This window comes from Globicephala melas, chromosome 6, assembly GCF_963455315.2.
Source record: "Globicephala melas chromosome 6, mGloMel1.2, whole genome shotgun sequence".
Classification (NCBI taxonomy): Eukaryota; Metazoa; Chordata; class Mammalia; order Artiodactyla; family Delphinidae; genus Globicephala; species Globicephala melas.
The window spans coordinates 24,182,827-24,207,180 of NC_083319.1; the positions used below are offsets into that span (position 1 = coordinate 24,182,827).

General features: G+C 45.8%; 1 protein-coding gene across 7 annotated transcripts in view; it reads left to right on the forward strand.

Annotated features, from left to right (window-relative positions):
* PTPN3 (protein tyrosine phosphatase non-receptor type 3) overlaps positions 1 to 24,354 on the forward strand; it is a 109,557-nt gene that overhangs the window by 36,512 nt on the left and 48,691 nt on the right. For all 7 annotated transcript variants that reach the window (XM_030859060.2, XM_060300646.2, XM_030859064.3 and 4 more), the window contains 9 exons: positions 3,416 to 3,523; positions 3,605 to 3,647; positions 5,343 to 5,421; positions 9,949 to 9,993; positions 13,049 to 13,101; positions 18,477 to 18,597; positions 19,745 to 19,832; positions 22,688 to 22,776; positions 23,931 to 23,994. In XM_030859060.2, coding sequence (XP_030714920.1) covers positions 3,416 to 3,523; positions 3,605 to 3,647; positions 5,343 to 5,421; positions 9,949 to 9,993; positions 13,049 to 13,101; positions 18,477 to 18,597; positions 19,745 to 19,832; positions 22,688 to 22,776; positions 23,931 to 23,994 — 690 coding nt within the window. The remainder of the gene's footprint in view (positions 1 to 3,415; positions 3,524 to 3,604; positions 3,648 to 5,342; positions 5,422 to 9,948; positions 9,994 to 13,048; positions 13,102 to 18,476; positions 18,598 to 19,744; positions 19,833 to 22,687; positions 22,777 to 23,930; positions 23,995 to 24,354) is intronic.

The following is a 24,354-nucleotide window of genomic DNA, read 5'->3' on the forward strand; positions in this document are numbered from 1 at the left end:
ATTGTGAAGGACAAGTGAGCTAGCAGACACACACATGCACCAATGTGCCTTTCGACAAAATTATCCCCTACTCCCACATCAAGGTGGACGTGAGTTTGGAGAAATGAACACAGCAGATGGTACAGACAGAAAAAACACCGATAAGAAGGATGGAATATAACACTGTACTTGGTCATTTTCCTATGTCACAGCAGAACATTTTGGTGCAAATAGTTAATTTTTTCCTCTTTTCCACTTAAGTCTGGAGAAAAAACCCAACTTTTTTGGTAATAAAATAGGTGTGTTTTTTGTTTGTTTGTTTGTTTGTTTTTTGCGGTACGCGGGCCTCTCACTGCTGTGGCCTCTCCCGTTGCGGAGCACAGGCTCCGGACGCGCAGGCTCAGCGGCCATGGCTCACGGGCCCAGCTGCTCCGTGGTATGTGGGATCTTCCCGGACCGGGGCACGAACCCGCGTCCCCACCTGCATCGGCAGGCAGACTCTCAACCACTGCGCCACCAGGGAAGCCCTGTTTTGTTGCTTTTTTAACGTACCTTTCTTCCTCTTGAGGGGGATAGGGGGATTGTGTAGAGCCTTGTAGGTCGTTCTGAGCACTGGCTCTGCTCTGCATTGGTGAGTTTAGGCAGAGACCTGACGTGATCTGACTCAAGTATCACTCTGGATGCTCAGTCGACATTAAACTGGGGAGGGGATGGGGCAAGGGCTGAGACTGTTCGTCTGTGGGAGAGACCATGACGATTGGACAGGGCAGTTAATGCGGCTAAGAGTAAACCAAGTCTGGAAATACTTTAAAGGTGGAACCAGTGGGATCTTGGATGTGAAAGAGGCCTCAAGGTGACTCCCAAGGTTTTTGGCCTGAGCAGTGGGCAAGATGGAGCTGCAATTTATAGACATGGGAAAGCCTGCAAAACAAGCAGGTTTGGGGGCACAAATAACTGGCTCTGTTTCGGACGTGGTGAGTTTGAGGTGCCTGTTACTCGTCTGCGTAGAAATGGCACTAGGTATACAAAAGAGGAGTTTAAGGGAAGGGCTTAGGCTGGGATACATATGTGGGTCTTACCAGGGTAGACGTGGTACCTCAGGATCACTTGAGAAGTGAATAGAGAGAAGATACGCATGAGGTTCGGTGTTCAACGGTTGGGGGGATGAGGAGCAAGCAGGACTGTCCAGGGCGATAAGGGGAGGCCAAGAGGGAGTGAGAATCCCAGGTAAGAACGTATTCTAAAGAGGAGGAGCGATGAGCCCTGTAGAGGAGAATGCGGACGGCATCTGCCCAGAGTGATGATCACGTGCCTGGCGTTCAGTGGGCACCCAGTCATCTTCAGTTACGAATGCCGTTGTTATTGTCACTGCTGCCTGTGCTGCCCCCCAAGCTTCCAGCAGCCTGGTCAAGGCTGACTCACACTGAACTTCAATTTGAGGGCCTGATTGCAACTTCGAATCTCCGTCACTTTATATGTTTCTGCTCTTGGGGGTCATTTGCGCTGTCGCATTCAGATCCTTCAGCCCAGGTCGTCTTATGACCAGGAGCGGCCATCCTCGGGGAAGCTGACCTGGATGTTGGCTGTTCTTAGCTCCGCCCAGAGAGCGATGCTCTCATGGACAGTGTCCTGATGTAGCCGAGATGACCTCTTGTGGGGCAGGCGCCAGGCCGGGAGGGCTGTTCTTATCAAAAATGTATCTTGTTTCAATTCCTTTTGAGAACCCGGTGAGTTGTGCAGATACTGGAATGGATGAATTATGCACTCCAGAAGGGAGAGTGGCAGTGTGCTGGTAACGTGCAGACTCTGGCGTCAGACCCTCCTGAGTCAGGCAGTCAGGCCATCCGTCGGCTGACAGCACAGGGCACGGAGCCTCTGAGGCCTCTGTTTGCTCATCAGCACAGGGGATGGTGTTGACAGCTATGTGACATGGCTGCGAAGACTGAAGATCATATATAAAAAGTGCAGAATACCGTGGCAGGCTCCTTGTAGATGCCCAATAGATTAAAGTTATTAATAATATATATTAAACATAATATAAAATCATACAAATAATAATTTCAACAAGGGGAGCAGATAGCTCTTTGCATCAAGAGTATCTCGTAATTTGGAGGGAGAATATCTCATGATTTAGAGTATGTGGACCAGGTCATCTTTTCCACACTGTCCTGATTCCCCTGGGATGGGAGGTGACCTGGGAAGTGGAGGAAGCAGCGGGAACCAGGGCCCTGGGGCAGGAAGGGGGATGTGTTCAGGATACAGGCGGTGCCTTGTGTTCCCACACTGTGGGCCAGATAAGTGAGACTGTCCCAGAGAAGCGGCTGCAGGAGGGAGTGACAGTTATCTAATTCTCCTCATCCTGGTCATGGTGACCTGTTTTCAGGTACATCATCTGCTATCAGGTGCTCAAAAAAGCTGCCTTTGCTGGTTCTATACATGGTCTCTTTCTGACTCACATTGCCCTTAAGTTAAATGGTTTGGTTCAAAGGATTCCCAAGAAGTCTGCCTGTTAAAGGAGAATTCGCGATTCCCCACCCCTGTGCCTTTGTGCTGCGCCGTCCGCTTTGATGCCTTTTCTTAGCTCCTGCGCCTGGAGGGAGGGCGTGGCATTCAGCCCTGTCAGCCTCCCAGAACCAGGTCAGGGACTGCTTTCCCTTGTCCCCAGGTTGAGTCACCCATTTGTGTTGTCCTGTGTGTGTTCACTGTGCCCCGAGTGTTCTTTGGCACTTGACACACCGGGTTATGGTCGCTGCTTGCACGGCTGGCCTCTCCAGGAGGGCAGGAAAGGGACACGTGTTATGGCTCTGTCCCCACGCCCATCACTGTGCCCGGTCTGAAAACACTGAGTGGCGAAGGTGTCCGAGTCCTGCTCTGGACGTGAAGTGTGGTTGAAAGTCTCCGCTGGCTTCTCACCTCGGATGCCGGGGAGTAGGGAAGCAGATAATCCTCCAGTGTCCCTTGCCAGGTCACTTGGAGGGTATTTCCAATGGCATTTGCGTATTCTTAGCTGTCTTCCTTCATGCTGTTATAGAGTTTTCCTCCCTATGTATACTTGCATGGCGCCTGAGGATTAACATTTTGCTGTGGATAATCCGTGGGTAGGTCACGGAGAGTTTACTGTCATTGGGATACCTGAGTTTTCCAATTTAGACATGATCACTTGGGAATCTCAGCTAAGAGGAAGGAAGAAATCTTAGAAAATTAAATTTATCTCATTCTCTTAAATCATATTTATCTTAGCCCTACTTTCCATATGTTCCGTGGGGCTTCTTAATTTGGAATTTATTAAATTCTTATTAATATTTCTTATTGTAGGGTACCTGTGTGCATGAAATCTCTCTGCGTGTTTTAACACCTTCTTGCCTGCAATAAAGACTTAAACACCAGTTCTTAATTTTTTTTAAAATTTTGCCCACTGGACATTTTTTTCCCCTAGAAACAAGATACTGGTCAAGTCCTCCTGGATATGGCTTACAACTACTTGGGCGTGACGGAAAAGGAGTATTTTGGTTTGCAGCACGGTGATGACTCAGTGGACCCTCCTGTGAGTACCCTCCCTTGAAGACGTGCTGCCCCCCCCCACCGCTGCGTTTGGTTTTATATCTTATGTTTTCTTACCCAACAGAGATGGCTTGAAGCAAGCAAACCCATCAGGAAGCAGTTAAAAGGTGGGTGTGACCTTCCCATGTTGGTTGAACACTAGGTATTAGTGTATCGGTGGCCCATTTCTCTCCTCCAATCCTCAGCGTACCTGTAACATCTGGTACCTGGATTCCAGGTGGTCCAAGAGACGTGAGTAAGCTGACTTCTCCCTGTCTGACTTCTGAGTTAGCAGAGATGCTTCCAGGTCAGCCCCCAAGGGTCCTCACCAAATATGGGCAAGAAAGGGAGAGGTGAAAGAAGACAGCTAAGAGCAAAGGAATTCCACATTTCATTTTATAGGAAAGAAAGGGGAAGAAGGATGGCCTCTTTCAGCCCAGTGTGAGAGCCAGGATGGGAAAGACACACACACACACACACACACACACACACACACACACACACACACACACACACACACACACACACACACACACACACACAGTCTTTTTCAACAGCACAGTTCCATTCACAGGAAACAAAGGCATGGGTGAATAGTGTCACAGACATAACATGTGAGTGTATCCCAGTGCTGTAGGTTAATTCCCAGTTAGGTGGGTTTTCGAACCACACCTCACTGCACCCTTCACCTGGTTTTCCAACATCACGCTCTCTGTTCCCCTTTATGCGCCTTATGCCCCAAACCTGGCCGACATGCAGGGCCTCACATGCACCCAGAGTTACAGAACCACCCACAGGTACCCAGGTACCTGTACACAGGTATGTTCATAGGTGCACACACACCATTAGAGTCTTTGATACAATCCAGAGATAAAGACAGAGGGTACTACTGAGAAGGGAGAGTGGAGCCCATAGTGAACTAATGTAGAGGATATCAGTGAGGGAAGCAGGGTGGGAAAAGCTTGAGTTTCACAGAGCCAGAAAGTGCTGGAAAGGGCCCGTGAATATATACTGAGTGATGGAGAGGAGAGAAATTGATGTGAAGAAGAGCATAGGATCTTAGCAACACAATCTGATCTTCTCCTGTTCCCACATCCCGCAAAAGAAATGGGCTAATTTTATCCTTGCAAGCAAATGGACTCTTGGCGTTGTTGCAGAAAGCCATATTGGAGTATATTAGCTGTGTAATATTTGCTACTGTATTAATCATTTTTAGAATTCACTTTGCATTAAAAGCATGAAATATTTTGCAGTATAAAAATGATTTTAAAATGCAGAATCAAAAGACTCAGTGCTATAAGTCTGGTGTTATCATTGGCTGTGTGACCCAAGGCAAGTTACATCTCCAAGCCTGGTGGCTAACCTGTTACACAGTGCAGTGGACAGCAGCCTAGCTTACTTATAGTCATGGCGGTATTCAAATTCAAGAGTGTACGTGAAAACATTTGAAAAGTATGAAATCATTATATATGTGGGAGATAACTTCTTTGTGAGTTTTGTATAATCTGTTGATTTAAGGATTTTTAAAGTTCCTAATACAGATAATGGAGTGCATTGTTTGAACACATCCCTAAGTTAAACGTGTAATAGGAATTAGATGATTCCTCATTTTATGATAATGTTGCAAAAATATTTTACTTCTTGTAGACTGGGAGATTTCTGAACACTTAACTAACGTATGCACTCCTTTTTTGAAATTAGTCCTTTTATTGATGGAAAAAGCTGTGGTCTAGTGAAAAATGCATCACTTATGGGAGAGTAGCCGCTTACATACATTGACTTTTTAAAGGGAGAATTTAATTTGTTTTTGAAAAATGTTGTAGGAGGTATCCCCTGTACCCTGCATTTTCGAGTAAGATTTTTTATACCTGATCCCAACACACTGCAGCAAGAACAAACCAGGTAATAACATTTTTTTTTAAGTTTTCTATTTAGTATATAAAAATGAGTAACGACTGAAAATGTGCTCTTTAATTTATCACTGTGGCCAGATACTTCACTTGGGTATAACTGCACCAACAGTTACGATCCCAGTAAAAATTGGGGGGTACATGTATTGAAATTTTAATCGGCGAATTCATTTTCATCTTGAGCCTCCTGATTTGGTGCCGTTCCCAGCACGCTCCCATCCACCACCTCCTACCTTCCCCTTCCGTCCAGCTGCCCCTGCATGTTGAGCACCTGTGTTCAGAGAACGCAGTTATTTTCCGCTACTGCGACCAGGAACTTTGTAAAACAGTCATCTACCTGTCAAACAGCGCAGTGTCTCTGAGGGGCTAGGATTGAGCTCTTTAGGAGAATGAGAGGTCTCTGAACTGAGAACTTTCTATCAGATCCCCTGTTGGTAGGAGCTGCAAAGGAGAGGAGGCCGGGTCAGTGTCTTTCCTCCGCCTCCGTGAATCTGTGGCTCAGGCAATCCGTGAAACAGATAAGGGCCAGAGGGCTGTGAGCCTTGTTTACCCCTCCAGGCTTGGCGCAGGTCCTGGCCCTGGTGCTGAGCTGGCACGTGGGCTTTCTGGATGGGGACCTGTGTTTGGAATGGAGGGGCAGGCACAGGAAAGTTGTTGCTGTTTGAACATGGACTCTGCAAGCTCCCCTGGGCCTCTCCTTCCCCTCCCCCCAGGGCAACAGCCAGCCCTTCTATTATTGAAACGTTTGTTTTTCTTAGGGAGGGAAACTCTTCCACCAGAAAAAAAAGCAATGAATGTTCAGGATTATTGAATCCTATCCTGTGCCCATTGTGGCCATGAGACCGTCACCAAGGAGGAGACATTAACTTGGACATAAAGTGCTCTTTCGTTTTTTCCTTTTTTTAAAAAAAAATGGTAATCACATGATCACATTTTAACTTTTAATGTGTTTAAAGGCCAAATATTAGCCTATTACTATTTTGTCTTCTTTGTACACCTCTTCCCTCTACAATAGAAGACGTTGGAGATTTGACTTGTGTTTACTATTAGGTTAAATTTTAAGCGGGTATAAGATGTCCTGCATGACTCATTGGGTAACCACAGGACATACACGTGATGCCTTGAGTTTTCCTCATAACAGCTTTTCATGCTGGTGGACTAAGGGGGAGTGTAGGACACTCAAGTCAACAGGTCAACTCATAAGCCGGTGGATGCAAAGTGGTGACATGATCTATGAGAATATGTTTGAAATGATCCCATCAAGGGATGCTTTAAAAAATGTCATGATGGATTTTATGTGTGTGTGTGTGTGTGTGTGTGTCTATATATATATATATATATATATATATATATATATAAATTTGTGTGTGTGTTTTTAACCAGTGGTGTTCTTTTTGTAATCATAACCCCACAATAAAAAATATATTTTGCTTTGTAGTGCATTACACAGATATATGTAAATTACTGAAGCAGACATTTCATGAAACAATAGTAACTGCAAAGCACTCTTAAGTTTTCTATTTTCTTCTTTTAAAATGTCACTTGAGGCTCATTAAATTGATTTTATTACCCACTGAAGGGTTCCCACCCCAAGTGTGACCTGCACTGCCTAAACCAGTGGTCGTCCCTCATTGCCCTGTGTCCTCCCTGAGATGCTGCCGCCCTAGGGTTGCGGCTGCCAGAGTCCCTTAGTGAAGGGATCACTCACACCAGCCTAACCCGGGAGCCCTTCTCCAGGGCCCCTCTCGGTCATTGGACGCTACTTCCATACCCCACAGGAAAGCTTCTTTCTGCTGAGCCCCCCTGTCATTTGAGGGACATCTGAGGAAAGGTAGGGAGCTCAGGATGGAGAGAAGGCTCGGAGAAATGAGGGCTGCTTTCAGATCTTCCAAGGGCTGTCATGGGAAAGGGGGAATTAGATGTGCTCCGTGGTAGCATTACGGCCAGTGGGTGGAGACTACAGAGAGGCAGATTTTGTCTGAAGACAAATAATAGACTAAATTTTGTTCTTACCTAAGTTCCAGATAAAATTCGGTTTGTCCGTGTCCCTCCTAAAAGTCACTAGTTCCAGACTGACACTCAACCCCACTGCTCAACCTCCCATGGTAAGATGGGTGGTCCCCGCAGTGTGGAGTAGAGTGTAGCTGTCACCTTCCGGGATGTGGGTAACAGATTTCTCTTAACACAGCAGGAGTCATGACAGCAGCCACCCCTGTGGCTCCTACAGAGCTGGGGGATAGCCAGGACCGCCAGATCTTCTTCTTAGGCTGGGCCAGGCTTCCACCATTAATTCAAAAAAGTTTTGTTTTGTTTTTACTTTAATGAAGAGTTTTGCCTATATTCCTGGCACTTAGTGTCTTTTTTTTTTTTTTTGAGGTATAGTTGATGTACAGTATTATACATAGTATCTTTTTAAAGCCCCAGCTCTGTAGCCTATGCAAAAATAAGTTCCCCTTTAAAGAAATTTCGCTCTCAAGGGTCAAAGGAGGAGTATAGAGGTGGTGTTTGTTCTTTGCTGTTTGTTTACTAAGGATCTAGGCAGGGAGGCGTTTATTGCTTTTTTCTGAAGTTGAGGTCATGGATTGGGGTGCACTCCAGAAATGAGCGTTAACATTCCTGAAGTCAGGCACACAAGCATCTCTTTTAAATGACTTCCTCTATTCTAATTGCTAACCGTCTCCTTGATTATGAGCCTCCACAGTGGCTGTTTCTGATAAATTTAGACCGTTCTAAACAGACTTTCATATACGGGCAGTCTCAGAATCAGGCTCTCTCAGGATTCCTAGGAGGTCTCCTAAGTTTGGGCATCAGTCCACTATTCTGATCTCTTTGTGTATGATGTCCTGGGGTTGACTCAGAAACGTTGCTGAATATATGACAAAGTAGCATTTGATGACCAGGGGTCTCCAGGTTCCCGTTCTCCTTTACATCCCGAGGAAGACCTTCCGCTTAGCTGCGCTCGTCAGTGAAAGTCCAGATTTACCACTGGATTATCTGTAATTCTGTTCCTTCTCTTCTTTCTCTCAGTAGCATTATAGGAGGAGAGAACACTTAATTCCAGTTGAATTTCAGCTTGGATAAATATAGGAACAAACTAGAAAGGACCAATTGTGTTCTCCTAGGTGGAAAAGATAGAGATTCCAAATTGGAATAAGAGAGAATCAGCAAATGTATGTCACACCATCTCTCGATGCTCTGGCATTCAACACGGTAGGAGTAGTTGGTGATAATTACAAAGTAATATCAGAGTTAGGAGATGGAGCCTAAGCTTTTTAGTCATTAGACGCAGAAGAAATTTGTAGCATAATCAGATTGTTTTCATAGCATGCGTGTCCAGCTTGAAATAAGACATAACTGACCCCACATAACCCGTACGGCATCCGTATCCTCATCAGTAAAAAATGGAGGTAGCGGTACCCACCGCAGAGTTCTTACGAGGTTGAAATGAGGCGATAAGTTATGAAGTACCACACACAGCCCAGAACTGTGCAAATACAGGGTTGTAATACCATGTGACGCATTCACATCTCAAAACACTGGCACCCTTAACCTTTAAACATAGAAATTAGAAGGAATATTGAGACTGGTTTGTTTAAATTGCCGAAATTCTCTCTCCTGGCCCTGAACACTTCTGCTGCATCTGTATTGGATTTCAAGAATTTTCCCTTTTGTCATCTTGGCTAGATGCTGGAATGTCTCTCTCGTGTGAATCCAGGCTTTTAACAGAGAGTGGGAGCCAGAGGTCAAGTGTCACATGTATGCCGTGTCCCTAAATATAACGGTCTCCAGGGCCCTTCCCGGCCTGCACAGCACTGCTGATGCCTTGTGATTCCTGCTCCCTGGGTGGAGGGTCCTGTGACTAGCCAAGAACTTACCAAGTTCTGCCCACAAATCAAGTCCCGGGTTTTGAAGCGACATTGCTGGGAACTCACAGACAAGTGTAGGATTCACCCGGGAGGCCTGGCAGCCTGTAGATGACTGATGTCTGTGCTTTTGCTCGGGCATCCACACTTCCTGGGACACAGGAAAAAGCCCAGCTGGGTGTTTGCAGCCCAGCCAAGGAGGTGTCTTCCTAGATGCTCCACCTCTCAGTAAGTTCACACAGAGGGAACATAGGTGTGCAGATGTTCAGAACAGCAGCCCCTCGGTGTGCGGGGGGCTGCCCATGGGTCCTGGTGCTCTCAGCTACCCCGAGTTTGACTGGGAAGGTCCAGGCCAGGGGCGCTCATTGGCAGCAGCAGCAGCTGGTTGTTTGGGCTGCTCTCACCCCGTCCATCCTTGCTCAGCCATCCCAAGACAGCATGTGCGGGCGGGAGGCCGGCTGGAAATGCCCCCTCACGAGCCATTGTTACAGAAGGGGCGTAGCTTTGCAGTGTGCTAAACAGCGCCTGATACTTGAGACAAAAATACGTCTGTGTGTGTTTTGTTTTTCACATGTGCAGGTCTTGTCCTTGACTCATCAATTTTGTTTTTGGCTTATTTTGAGTATTGTGAATTAATGAAAACAATTATTTCATAGGCATTTGTATTTCTTACAACTGAAGATGGATATTTGTGAAGGAAGGTAATGAGACTTTCGCATTCTTCTTTTCCTGTCAGTCGCCCCAGACTACTGAAATTCCTGGGTTTAATCTAATGAGCGTACATTTCTGGTAACAAATGAAATGTAAACAAAGAATGGATGTTGAAAGCAGCATCCTGCTTGGGAGATCTGTTTCTAGCTTGGTCTGGATCGGGAGAAGTTGAGGATTGACAAACCTCATTTCATGTTGTTTCAATTGTATTACAGAAGGTACAGTTATCTTTCTGGTAAAGACCTGAGAAACTTTAAAGGGAGGGAAGGAGAGATCCCGAATGTAAAATGGGCTTCATCCGGGAAAGCAGATCAAGCCCAGTTTAGGTCCCCTCTGAGCCCCTTAGTACCCAGAGGTGACTCATTTTCTCTCTGGGGAACTTGGCTGGAAGACAGGAGCACCGTCCGTGCTTCAGCACTTCTTGTGCATCAGGACCACCTCTGTGGCTGCAAAGTATCTGAGAGGCTCAGGAAGGGAGGAGAAATTCCAAGTCAGTGGTCCCTGAGCCACCTTCTCCAAATCCAGAGTCCTTTCTTGACTTACAGGAGACACTGCAGCAGGTAAACGGGTGGGAACAGCCACGTCTTACTCTCATCCCCCCCCACCCCCTCTTTCCTTTTACTGAGGAGGGTCTTCAGAAGCCTCCACTGTGCTTCCATGAGGGACCTGGCAGTCTGGTTGGGGAAATGAGACAGAAGCTCGTGAAGCAATTGGGACCAATATGGGCGGTGGAGACCACAGCCATCATAGGTTTTAGGAGAAGGAGATGCCGGTGTGAGCTTTGTGAAGAGTGTGGATTGCTGTGATGAGTTGGAGTTGGTGGAGAAGTGAGGAGTTAAATCTCACTGGGCAGAGAGGACATCGCCTCCCCCCGCACAGTCCCAATTGGAGACCACATGCTGGGGGCCTACAGCAGAACAGAGAGAGAGAGGGCTCTTCCTGTCAGAGACCTGCGTCTTGGGTCCACCAGGCAGAGGAGCGCTGTTGAGGGTTTTAAGCAGGAGGGATTTGGCAGGAACAGAATCTATAAAAAAGGCTAGAAGAGGATGAGGGGCTTTCCTGAGGCAGCCTTCTTATATTTCAGGGTAACTCTAGGTTGAAATTACCCACCCCTGTCCTGGGTCCAGGCTGCCTTCTGTGGTGATAGAACTAGTTGTGTCTTTCTTTTCTACACACTGACTTGTTTTCCCCACACGTATTTTGCAAATAGCACGTGTTACGAGATGGGCACTGACTGTGCTGGTCCAGTGAGGCTGGGCCCACTACCCCTACCTCGGGAGCTTCCAGTCTAGCTCTCCAAGTATTAGAAATTGGTCGTCTTCATTTGTTCTTATGCCCCTTGTTTTGTGTGAATCAGTAGAAACCTGTTGAGGGCCACGTCCTTGTCAGATCCCTGACATCCTTGTCAGGTCCTCATCTCTCTGGGGGTGGTGGGCTGTCAGGGTGGCATCCAGCCCTTAGTAGCCGTGGATCTCTTGACAGATTCAGTGGATCTAGTTAGCGTTTCTCCCGGGTTTGAAAGGTCTTGTTCATCCCCTCCTCCCTGAAGAGATAGGTGATCTTGTCTGACAGATGGAGACCCTAAAGCCTGGAGAGTAAGGAAGAAATCTGTCAAAGAACATGGTGTTCTTTAGTTTTTTATTTACACCATTCTTTGGAAATGTTGTTCTTCCTGACTTACTCATAGGATTGTTTCTTCCATCTAGACTGAACCCCCTTAGCCACTCTCCTAAGCTTTTCCCTGAATCCCATTCACCTGCTCTTCCTGTAGCAAGGACACCAACTTAGATTTCATTGAAGCCCATCTTGGTAGGAAAGTGAATGCTGATGTTTGCTTTTCCTTTGGGCCCTCTGGGTCTCCAGATGATCGAATATATAGCAAGCATCCCTAGACATATCTGCATTTAGAAGTTCTAGCAAGAACACATGGTTACTTGAAAGATGGGGCCCCTCAGATAGGGAAGGCTACCTTCATATTTATATGCAGCTTGAGGACCAGCACACAGCACAGCTGACCAGAAGGGAAACGCTGGTGAGCCAACCAGATTAGTCAGAGAGCTGGGGGTGACTCATATCTTGAGAACTTCATGGGCTGCCATGGAAACTGCATGTTTTCTCCACTTTCCACAAGGTTGCTGGGAAGAATGCTTTTAAAATCTGGGTCCCCCCCCAACCCTGCAAGCCCTCACTCCTGCTTCTGTTCATGTGTTCCTCCACCTGCCAGTGATTCCTGCCCCAGATCTGCTGGCTGAGCTCCTAGGCAGACCGTGAAATCTGTAGCTGAATGGAGAGAAGGGAGCAACCAGGATGATTTGGACTATGACAGAGATGGCGTCATTGGCTGAAACAGGGTGTTTGGGAGGACGGTGAGCTTAAGAGGAAAGAAGGAAAACAAGTCCAACCTTGGGTTCATGGATTTCTAGTGGATGGCAGGAAAACTGAGGGGTAGCAGACCATTCCCTCTAGATGGGAAGTTTCAGGAGGGTGAATAGATTTAGGAATCTTAAGTCACTGTAACTAATTAAGTAATTCAAAGCTCACAGGAGTTTTAAAATTCAGAATACTTTTCTGTTTTTCCCTTCTAAGAGGATGTCATCCTTCTAGAAAGCAGGTAATCAGGAATCAGAGTCAGCAGAACTCAGGAATTCAGTTAGCCCTATGAGAAGTCTCACGTCTTTACCAGAAAGAGACAAAGGCTGGCTGCCCATTGATCTAAGAGTACACTTTTCTCACTTTGTCTCTTAGTGATATGAGCCTGACCTTTCTTGACCAGCCAAACCCTGGCCAACATTAAACCTTTAGCCTCATGGTATTTGTATTAATATATATTATTTTAAACATGGAAAAATTCTCTTTTAATTTCAAAGACTCTTTAGTGTGTTACTTTTATCTTTTTGAGATTGAGTATCCTAAAATTCTTTGTTATTATTCATGATTTTTTTTAATGGTTAATCCAAGAAAAAGACATGTATTACCCATAATCAATAAGTGTTTTGGGCTGTTGTGGGTTCTGGTGACTTTCCTAATATGTTTTTCTTCTGACAGGTTAACCTGCCCTCTTAACTCAGCGGTGGTTCTAGCATCCTATGCAGTACAGTGTAAGTCACAAAGGAGCATTTCGCAGATGGACAGCTTGTTCTGACTGGTATATTAAGAAACTCACTGGCCTATCCTGTTTGACCGAGTCCCTTCCCCAGGAATCCTGTTGGGCAGCATATCTCTGGCTGTCCAGATATTTCCACTTTCAACCTGACTTAGGCTCTCCTCCAGCTCAGGGTTGTTGGATTAGGGAAAGTGGGGTTTCCTCCCAGAGGAGCCCAGAAAACAGAAGATACCTATCGCACGTTACATTTTCCAGAGCCTTCACTCACAATTGGATTTGACTCTATAACAAAATCCCGGTGGGGCAGATACTTCTACCAGTCACTTCTTATAGATGTGGAAACTAAGACCCGGACAGGTTCAGGAATTGGCTGGAGGTCACTCCTGCTACTGGCTTGGTGCTCCTCTGAAACACTGCTGGGATCCTAGAAGTTTATTTTTAGTTTCAGTAGAGCGACAGCTTATATATTGGCCTGGAGCAGCAGTGCCCAATAGAAATACAATGGGAGCTTCATGTGTAACTTTAAGCTTTCTGGTAGCCATGTTAAAGTAAAATGAAATACATTGTATTAATATATCTAAAATATTATTTTAGTATGTAAAAATTTTGATATTTTACATTTTTTTCATACTAAGTCTTTGAAAACCAGTCCAGATTTTACACTTCCAGCACATCTCAACTTGGACTAGCCACATTTCAAGTGCTCAATAGCTCTGTGTGGCTAGTGGCTGCCATGTGGGATGGAAAGTCCAGATGGAATTTTCCATCAAGGCCTGTTTATGCTGAAGTAAGAATCCACTTCTTCAGTCACCAAAATATTATTAGAATATGTTCCACGTGAGGCCCCGTGGTAGATGCCGGATGTGTCCGAGGACAGGGTGCATAGCCAGATGGAAGGTAAAATATCAATTTATAGTTAACTAGCTGCGTGAGGCCAGTGTAGTAACCAACTAGAACTCGTGCAGAGCTGCTCAAGACTTCCTGTGAGCCCCACGCCACCTGGGCTCGTTCCCCTCTTGGCCGACTGCATGGTGGGGAGTTAAGAGAGCTGGGTGGACTGGTCTTGGCAGGCACTGGCTGAACTCCTCCCTCTGCTTTGGTCTCAGAAGAGGCAAAATAGCAAGAGAATGCTGACAGGGATTCCTGATGTGGCCTTAAGCCTGCCTGTTCCCCAGGAGCAAAGAACAGACATGGGAGGGGTGAAGGGCAAGGTGGCTGCATGATACCCGGAAGTAGAAGAGAGACCTTTAGCAGTGGCCTTGCTCACTAGTAAGACAAGACCCAGTGTTCATCTCCCTGTATAACCTACATCTCCTTCTCCCCAATGGGAGACTCAGAAGAGATGGCACAGTGACGAGCTTGGGTGGATCTGAAAGTTCCCCTCTCCCTATAATACATCTGGAACAGGCCCGGCCGTGTCGCATCCATGTAGGAAATGGCACGGTCACCAGTCAGCTGTATTCTTAGTAGCCACTAGACCCAGTGGACTTCATCGCTGCCAGGATGATCAGCTGGGGAGAGCGAGTTTTCCTACATCTCAGAGCAAGTTTGGTGCTCATATCTAAAGCTTCAGGTTTGAAGGCCAGGAACACTAGAAAGGACATAGCTTTGGATGCAGACTCCATTTAAATCTGGCTCTCCCTCTGCTTCTAACATGGTGTTACCTCTCTGAATCTCAGTTTTTTCACATGTAAGATGGAGGTGACGATGGCGATTATGACAACTTGGAATATGACTGCTTGGTTCAAGTATCACCTCTGAAGGTGATAAGTAGAAACTCTCTAGTGGACCATCGCTGTTAACTGAGTCAGTGAGAGCACAGGCTGAAGCCACAGTACCTGGGTCTTGTCTCTTCCACTTATACCTACCTGACCTTGAGCCTCTTCAGGCCTCAGCTTCATCGGTCACGTGGAGGTGATAATAATATCTAATCATAGGTTTGAGTGAAGATGAAATATACTTAAAGCTCTTAGCATATGCCTGGCTCGTGGCAAGTGTTGTTTAACTCGTACTATATTTTGTGCCCAGAAGAAAGCTGTCTAAAGAACGGCCTGTTGTAAACAAACTATTCAGAGTACCAAATAAAATTCCTAAGCTTCAATAGTCAGGTTTCCCTCTGCAAAGGACCGATAGAATGGGGGCTAAAGGAAGTTATGAGCACCTAAAAAGTCCAGACTAGCTGCAGTAGAAACATTAGTGTGACTATCACGCTAATAATATCATAGGTTGTCAGGCGAGCAGTTTTAAGTAGAAGTTTCTTATTCCTCCACCCTCAAACATATACCTACACACACTTTTCCATACTTCTGTGCATATATTTCTATAAGATTAATTCTTGGATATGAAATAGCTGGATCAAAGATTAAGCCTAGGGACTTACCTGGCGGTCCAGTGGTTAAGACGCCGTGCTTCCAATGCAGGGGGCGGTGGTTTGATCCATGGTGAGGGAACTAAGAGCCCACATGCCACAGGGCGTGGCCAAAAAGTAAAAAAAAAGAAAAATAAGAGTAAACCTAAATTTTATCTGATACGGTTTGCCACATTGTCCCAGAGGGACATCTGATATGAAGACAAGCCTACCAGTAGCCAGTGAAGCCAAAACAAAGCACATTTTCTTACCAGATAAAAAGTAAAGTGATCTGTGAGTAAAGAACCTGAAAGCACTTGATGGTGGAAGATTGCTGGTGACCTGTCAAGGTCTATGAGGGTCAAAGAATGAAGGGTTTTTTAAAATAAATTTATTTATTTATTAGTTATTTTTGGCTGTGTTGAGTCTTCATTGCTGCGTGTGGGCTTTCTCTAGTTGCGGCGAGCGGGGGCTACTCTTCGTTGCGGTGTGCAGGCTTCTCATTGCGGTGACTTCTCTTTGTTGCGGAGCACGGGCTCTAGGCACACGGGCTTCAGTAGTTGTGGCGCACAGGCTTAGTTGCTCCGCGGCATGTGGGATCTTCCCAGACCAGGAATCGAACCCGTGTCCCCTGCATTGGCAGGCGGATTCTTAACCACTGCGCCATCAGGGAAGTCCCAAGAGTGAAGTTATTTTTATTTTTTTTTGGCTGCACTGGGTCTTTTGTTGCTGCACATGAGCTTTCTCCAGTTGTGGCGAGTGGGGGCTACTCTTCGTTGAGGTGCGCGGGCTTTTTATCGAGGTGGCTTCTCTTTGTCACGGAGCACGGGCTCTAGGCGTATGGGCTTCAGTAGTTGTGGCGCAGGCTCAGTAGTTGTGGCGCAGGCTCAGTAGTTGTGGCGCACGGACTTAGTTGCTCCGCAGCATGTGGGATCTTCCCAGACGAGGGATCAAACCCGTGTCCCCTGCATTTGCAGGCAGATTCTTAATCACTGCGCCACCAGGGAAGTCCCCAGGAATGAAGTTTTTGAAAATACATATTTGTTCTATAATGGCCTCTGAGCGTCTGCCACGTGTGGATTCTGCAGTAGCCTCAGGCTGCACAGATAGAGCACAGCTGCTCTCTGCAAAGGGTCTGCAGCCTGGTGGGCAGGCAGATATGGACCAACTGATGCTGGCAGTGAGGATGAGCACAGAGGATGCACTTTGTTCTCCTTGGAGGGGGAAGGAGGGTGCAGGGGTAGGTAGTGTAGAAAAGCTTCCTAGTGATGACCCCTTAAGAAGAGCCTCCAAGATCAAGTTGGAGTTAGATGATTAGCAAATAAGGGCTTTCCCAACAGAACAGCTTGATATGCCGTATATTTGAGTACCTGAGACATACACTCTGTCCTGCAAAATATAAAATATTAGCCAGAAGAATGTATGGGACTTAAAAGACAAGGTATTTCCCACATAAGTGTTTATTTCCTTTTCTTTCTGCTATAATTAGCTTTCTCATGTGTTGCTTCCCCACAAACAGAAAAGCGTGTTACTCTGGAGTTCAGGGCGTGTTGTATGGTAAGTAGATAAAGAAGATGAACTGTGATCAGGGTCTAGGCTCCAAGTTACCAGCCTGAGCAGCAGTGGGCAGGTTCCTTCCTTGAGTCTCCATTTCCTTATCTGTTTAATGGGGATAAAAGTAAGGCCTGTCGCTAGGTTATCAAGAGCATCTAGTGGGATAATGTCATTGTTCATTGAATACAACGTGGAAACCACCCTGTGCTTTGCAGATGGTTTCCAAAGACTGTTTAACTTTGTTTCCCCCTAGTGGTTAACACAGCTCATTGCAGAGTAGCCGACTTAAGATTTCCAGGGACAACCACACTACAGGGAGGTTCACTGGTGGTCTTGTGTTAAGTTCAGACATTTGTCAGTGACTTGACTAAAAAGAGAACCTTGCTATTCATGTTTGCAGAAAGGCACAGGGGTTAGGACTGTTCGTTAATATGATGGATGACCAAGTCAAGATCCAAGAAGATCTCCATGAGCTGATGCAACCAACAGTGTAAAATTTAACAGGACTCTGCCTTGAGGCTCAAGAAGGTCATTTGCAGCATTTGGTTGTCGTCTGGGGACATGACCACTGTCATCCGCAAATGGCCAGCAGTAGCCCGCAGGCGTGGCAGGCAGGCTGGTAGAATGGTGGGAGCGCTAGCCAGGTTCTGGTCTTGACTGCTGAAAAATAGCTCTGTGATAGGGGTAGGTCCCTTCTCATCTCTGGACCTCACGTTCTCCTTCAACATGCAGAGTTTGGATGAGGCGATTCTAAGGCTTTCTTGGGCTTTCTTCATCAGGGACCCAGCGTCGGGGCATCTAAACTACTTCCTGTAAATGCATTGTCGTACACTTCACCATGCACAAACTCACCTGTAAGCCACACTTGTGCTTACCTCATACGGCCTCGACACTCCTGTTCACAGCTTAGCCACATTTGGCTGACCTTCATGGCCTGTGGTCCACCCATGACCAAGTCTGTATGTGTAGGTCACTTGGCTTTCTGCCCTTTTCCCCTTCCAAAACTGAACTTTGCAGTAGCCTCTCTGCAGGTGAGTTCCAAACACCCGAGCAGCTACTATGTGCTGTGCCTGGGCACAAGGCCCGAAAGATGAGTCTGACCCACTCCCAGCCCTCAAGGAACAGTGTAAGGAGGACACAGATCCCTTCATTACAGCACAGATCTCAAAGAGCAGCCCTTGTGTGTGGTGGCAGTTGAGGAGGGTGAGCCCCAGGCTGAGTGGATGTAAAGAAAGATACCCTTGCATCTGACTTTTCAACTTTGGGATGAAATTCACCTAAGCAACTACCTCACTCCTCTCCTTCCCTCCTGAGACTGACTATGAAGCATGACCAAAGATTTCCCCAACCCCTGCCCTTGAGACAGAGAAGGAGTCATTTGATTGAGAAATCTTCTCTGTTGATGCTACAGGTGCTTGTAAATACAGACCACGTTGAAAAGGTGCTTTCCCCTCGTTCTGTCTTGATAGCTCATTTTGGAGACCATGATTCTTCCATTCATCCTCCGGGCTATCTTTCTGATAGTCAGTTCATACCGGATCAGAATGAGGACTTTTTAGCGAAGGTGGAGGCGCTCCATGAGCAGCACAGGTGAGAGGAGGGGCGGGTGACCTACTTTGGGAACTCAGGTCGGGCACTGTCAGACCTCGTGTCCCCTTTTGGGTTTGATGTTGTCTTCTCTTGCTTTTGCTTATGAATCCTCTTTCAAGATGTCGGGGGTTTGTGAACCTTTGAGCCCTTATGATGGCAAATATATCTGGCATTACGAGCATTTCTGTAAAGTGTGAAATCCTATGAGAGTTCAGGATAATTTGCTGCGTTCTTTTTCAGGATGTCATTGAAATCCGTTAGTTCCTGGAGGAAATGCCCATTTTAAATCTGACTGCCCCACAGATTGACCCTACCAGGCAAACCTTTTAACAGGTTCCCATATTTAATGAAACGAGCCGTTCCTTCAGGTGGTTTTGAATAGACAGGCAGACAGACATAGGTGCTGACAGGCTGGGTGAATCCTCGTCCTCTCTGGGTTCAGTTGGGAAAACCACCTTCCTTCCAGAAGGGAGCACCACCCTTCCGCAGCTGCCTCGGGCCAAGCCTCCACTCCAGCAGATTCGCCCGATTCTGGCCTCCTCTTCCCTTGCCTCCTTTCACTTAAAGCTGCAGTGGCTCCATTCAGTCCAGGTCAAATAAGGGCCACCCTGACTGAGAAGGCCAGGTCTCAGGGGACCCTACATTCTCAGGAAGGCCATAGAAACAAAGGCCTAAGCAACCAGTGTCCCTTCAAAAAGGCACTGCCAATCCTCTCCTAGAATTGCTGTCCAGGCAGGAGCCAGCATCCTAAAATAGTACAGTGACGTTTGGAAGTTTGAGGCTGCTGCTAAAAGGATAGATAAAGGCAGAAAGACCTAAAGAGCACGTACTACTTTAGGGACCTGGAAAAGGTAGGGTGGGAATTCCAGAAGGTGACAGGCTTTATCTCTGAATATTGAGAACCTACTAAATGTGAGGTAGTTTTTAATAGAGGAACGAGAGGGCTAGATGAAGTCGTATTCAGTGGACAAGAAGAAAAACGTGGTTTGCTAGCATTTGGGGTTTGATTGTTTAAGATGAATAACATAAGGCATTTAATAACCTTAGAGCAATGGTTTCAATAGTTTTAGATTTTTACTAATTTTAAAAATCGGGGTTAAGATTCTGTTTACTGGGTGAACTCTGCATCTTCTGTCTGCCTTTGCAGTGGGCTGAAGCAGTCAGAAGCGGAATCTTGCTTTATCAACATAGCACGGACCCTCGACTTCTATGGAGTGGAGCTGCACAGTGGTAGGGTAGGTACCCTCAGCATGGCGTAGTTCCAAAGTGATTTTTATTTTAATTTCTGAACATCTGAAAGCTTCTTTGAAACTATCTCTTTTCCAGTATAATAAAAAGACCTTTTTTTTTTTTTTTTAATGATACCTGAAAGGTTTATAAAGTAATACTGAGTTTTGCTGGTTCTTTATCCACTTGGATTTTTTCGTGTTTGCTGTCCTACTTGAAGACTTTTTACTTTTGCGGGGGTCACGGGGGTTAGAAACAAGTAATTTTTGTAAGACCATCTCATGGTTAAAGAGGTGAAAAATGTATAGAGTTCTGTTTTCCAAGTGGCTCTTTAATGAGCCAGGGTTTCTACTAGTTAATCTCAGTGCTGCTCAAATTAGAGCTAATTATGTGCTCAGATATGATAGTTTTCTGTTATGATGGCATGTTTATGAAAATCAAGTATTTTGAATTGGTTGTGACTTTTTAAATAAAACTGATGAATATCTATCATCTGCTGAGCCGTTTCTAACTGCCAGACACAGTCCCTATTTATTTCCCACTGTAATGCCATGAGGTAAGTGTTGTCATTTCCTCCATTTTACAGATGGAGAAACTGATACTCAGGGACTTATCAAAGGTCAGGTAGCACATAAGTAATGGCTTCAGTGTGTGACCCCAGCACTGTCTAATTGGCACCTGACCTTTACATTTTCTACCTGTAATTGGGCCACATCATATCCAGAGGAAGCAAATATTGGTTGAACACATAGTCCATACTAGCCATTGTTCCAGATGCTTTCATATGTGACCATAAGGTCTCATTTAAAGTTTATAGCAGCCTTGGGAAATGTGTTCTGATCACCCCATTTTACAGGTGAGAAAACTGAGGCTCAGGGAAGTTGAGTAAATTACCAAAGTTTACATTTAAATAATATTTTTGCAATTCATAGAAACACTTTCATTTCTTTTCTCTTACTTCAATCCCCTAACTGTGCAGTGTACAGGATATAACATAGGAAATAAAGTAGGAAAAAGACACGGATCTTACAAAACATCAACTTTGGGACTTGACTTAATTTTTATTCCACTTGCAAATACTGTTTTGTCTGGTAGAACGTTGTGGAGCCCTTTCTTCAATGGTGAAGTGGGTTTTACATCTGCCTGAGTTGATCTGTGCTCCCCCCACCCCCAGGGTCTCATGAAGGTCCTGACGCCAGTTGATTACCTGTCTGCCTGACACCCCTGTGGTATCAGAGGGAGTTGGGTTACCCTTGGCTGTGCTGCATCAACCAAAGCCCCCTGAAAATCAGTAACTTGATATCACAGAGCTTATTTCTCAGTAGTTCAAAGGCTGTATGGGTCCCGGTGGCTCTCCAGGGCAGCACTCCTCCGTGCAGTGATTCAGCAGCCTAGGCTGCTTCCGTCTGGTGGCTTCACCATCTTCACATGTGGCCTCATGCTTGTCCCAAGGGAAGGGGAAGTTGGAGGGCTGCACACCAGCTCTTAAATGGTTCGGCCCGGAGGGGACTCATCACTTCTGCTCGTTGTTCATCAGCCAATGAACTGTTGAGCAAAGCTGTTCATCAGCTAATCATACAGTCCTGCTCCGCAAGCTGGGAGGTTTGGAGATGGGCACGGGAACTGAGCGAACAGTGACTATCCATGCTACCGTGGTGACCACAGAACCAGGAGATTTGAGACCCACGTCACTGGCCCACACAAAGCATTCACTTATTTCCTCATTCTGCACTTGATTTTTATTTTGTTTGCTAATTTTCTGTCCCACCTGCTTAATATTTCCCTATATTCTGATCCCAAGTATCATGTTTAATGCAACCCTGGTTTTCAACTTGCCAGTTTGGTTTTGCTTTAAGCGTGTGATTTCAGTTGGGTGCCCAACAGTGATGACTCTCTGGACTTTCCACAGCGGGTAAGCAGTGTTTGCTTTGGCCAGTTTCTCCAACCCCCCGTGTTCACATCACTGTTCATAAATGATTTGTCCCACTATCTCTTGAGAGGTGAAGGGGATGAACGTTTTTTATACCTACTGCATACCAATACGTTCTTATATTCTCTAAGTTCAGCTTGATAAAACTCTTTGAGGTGGGTTCGACAATCCTTATTGTACAAAAGGAAAAACTGAGGCCAGTAGCCCAGACCAACACAGCTAGTAAGTGGCAAACCTAAGGTTCACATCCAATGGTAACTCTGCCCCTTCTTTAAAATTACGAGTATCTGATTGGGTAAGTAGGGATATAGATGACTCAAGGGAAGGCACTGTTTATTTTAAAATTTTCATTCTCAAATGGATTTAATGGACTACGTCTTGTAGTCGCTGTATCTTCCTTTTATTACCTTCATTATCTATGGCAATGCCTAGCACATGGGCTCTTAATAAATGTTGACTATATTGGACTTATAAGCCATATTTTATTTTTCATTGGGTTTAGAATCAGCAGTTCTACACTTCATATTAATAGCTAAAGCCTTCTCAGTGATGGGAGTTGAGATTTGTTTAAAGCTGTGCGGGGGACGAGGCTTTTCTGATTTCAATATGGTGTCTGATACTAATCGTTGAAGATATAAAGGCAAATGTTCATTTCTATGATTCTGTGGAATGAGTGAGGTTGCCTGGTGGTAACTTTGTAAACTGGCAGAACCCAGGTGTTGCTGTCAGGCAATGTATTTTCACCTTAGAAGAATTTGGTGCTAAGTACTTGGATCTTAAGTATCTGTTAAGAGGAGATTTTTGCCTGTTTTCTGTAATTTTCCTTTTGGAGCTTACATGTAGTGCTATTTATAAAAGCGTGGGTGCTTAAGTTACCGGAGGGCATAAGCATGACAGTAACACGCTGTGAATCTGAGATCTTCCTTTTTACAGGATCTGCACAGTTTAGATCTAATGATTGGAATTGCTTCTGTGGGCATCGCTGTGTACCGAAAATATATTTGCACAAGTTTCTATCCTTGGTAAGTGCAAACCGGTTCTAATTATTTTCTGAATCGTGCTTTAAAAATGTGCTGAACAAAAGTAATGGTACCTCTAATTTTAAACTTTTCTTTCTAAAGAAGGGACAGAGACTTTCTCCCAAGCTTTTACCTCTGTCCTGTACAATTAATCCAGATTCAGTACTTGGGAAAATTAGTTTGGTTTTTATCAGCATCCCCTTCTTCCCCAGTCACCCTATGGTTTGGGATACCGTGTGAAACCTGGATAAAACAACACAAGGCAGGTTTTGGAGTTAAGGAATCCTTCCTGGGCGGCACATTAGCCAGGATTCAGAGGACTTCCTCTGGGCAGGAGCTGTATTTTCAGGGCAGTTCCTTAGTTACTAATTGAAGTTTTATCAAGTGCCCAGTTCTGGTCTAAAAACTCAGGGGGTCCAGCAGACTTGAATCCTGACAAATCTGAGCAAGGCAGTGCTGTCCCCACTGTTCAGAAGGGCTCCGTGGTGGAGGACTTACGAGCACAAGCTCAGATCCTGGCCTCAAGCATTCCTGGCTTGAATGATCTTGAGCACTTAAGCGCTGTCTCCCAGCCTCAGTTTCCTCATCTGAAAGCTGGGTATAATGATACGTACTTTTCAGGAGTATTGCAGGTCTTAGTAGAGGTGCTGCTTGTAAAGCTTTAAGTATAAAGAAGGCTGTTAATGGTGACTATCATTGTGTTACTGTGCAAACAATAGAGAGGCTACTTGACACACGGCTATTAAGCGGCTGTTAAGTTTGCGAAGCAGCTGGGATGCGGACGCAGGTCTGTCTGTCCTCCTCCTGCTGCTCCACACTGCCCTCAGCTGTCTTCCCCAGGTACACACCAGCCCTAGCAGAGCTGCAGTATCACAAGAGCAGCTGACAGCAGAGAGCGCATTGCCCATGGTCCTTGGTATTTAAGAGCTACATCATAAACCAGGGGCCCCGATGTGCTGCTCAGCTTCAGTCAGCTACTTAGTGTTTGGCCGAGGTGATGGGGCCGCCATCCTTCCTGCGCTGAAGCAAAGTCTAGGGAGCCGAGAGCCCCCAGCCATCACGATCGTGGACTAGAGAACACACGCCGAGAGGCGCCAGCTGCAACCTGGCTGCTCCCTGATGTGCTTCTTTTGTGTTGTGTTTTACTTTTTTTGCAGGGTGAACATTCTAAAAATTTCTTTCAAAAGGAAGAAATTCTTTATACATCAGCGACAAAAACAGGTGAGTTGTACCTATGCTTGCTTTGGTCCTTGTGCTTTTAGCCAGTTCAGCCCTTAGTCCTTCAGCAGGTGAAGGAATTTGTCGTACGTGTAACAGGGAAGAAAGAGCATTGCAAACGGTGGAAAGAAAGTGGGCATCAGGGTCCGGTGGGCCCCGCAGTCTTCTGTGTAATTCACTCTGCTTATCTGGCTGAGGAAGTCACTTGCTTTGCAGTCAGAGACGTTGGGTTCAGGTCCTAGCTCTTCCACTCACCAGTTGGGCGGGTTACTTAACCTCCTGTAGTCTGAGTTACAGGAATGCAACAATGCCCAGTCCTCAGGGAATCATCACATTTAGATAGAAGCACCATTGGTCACAGCA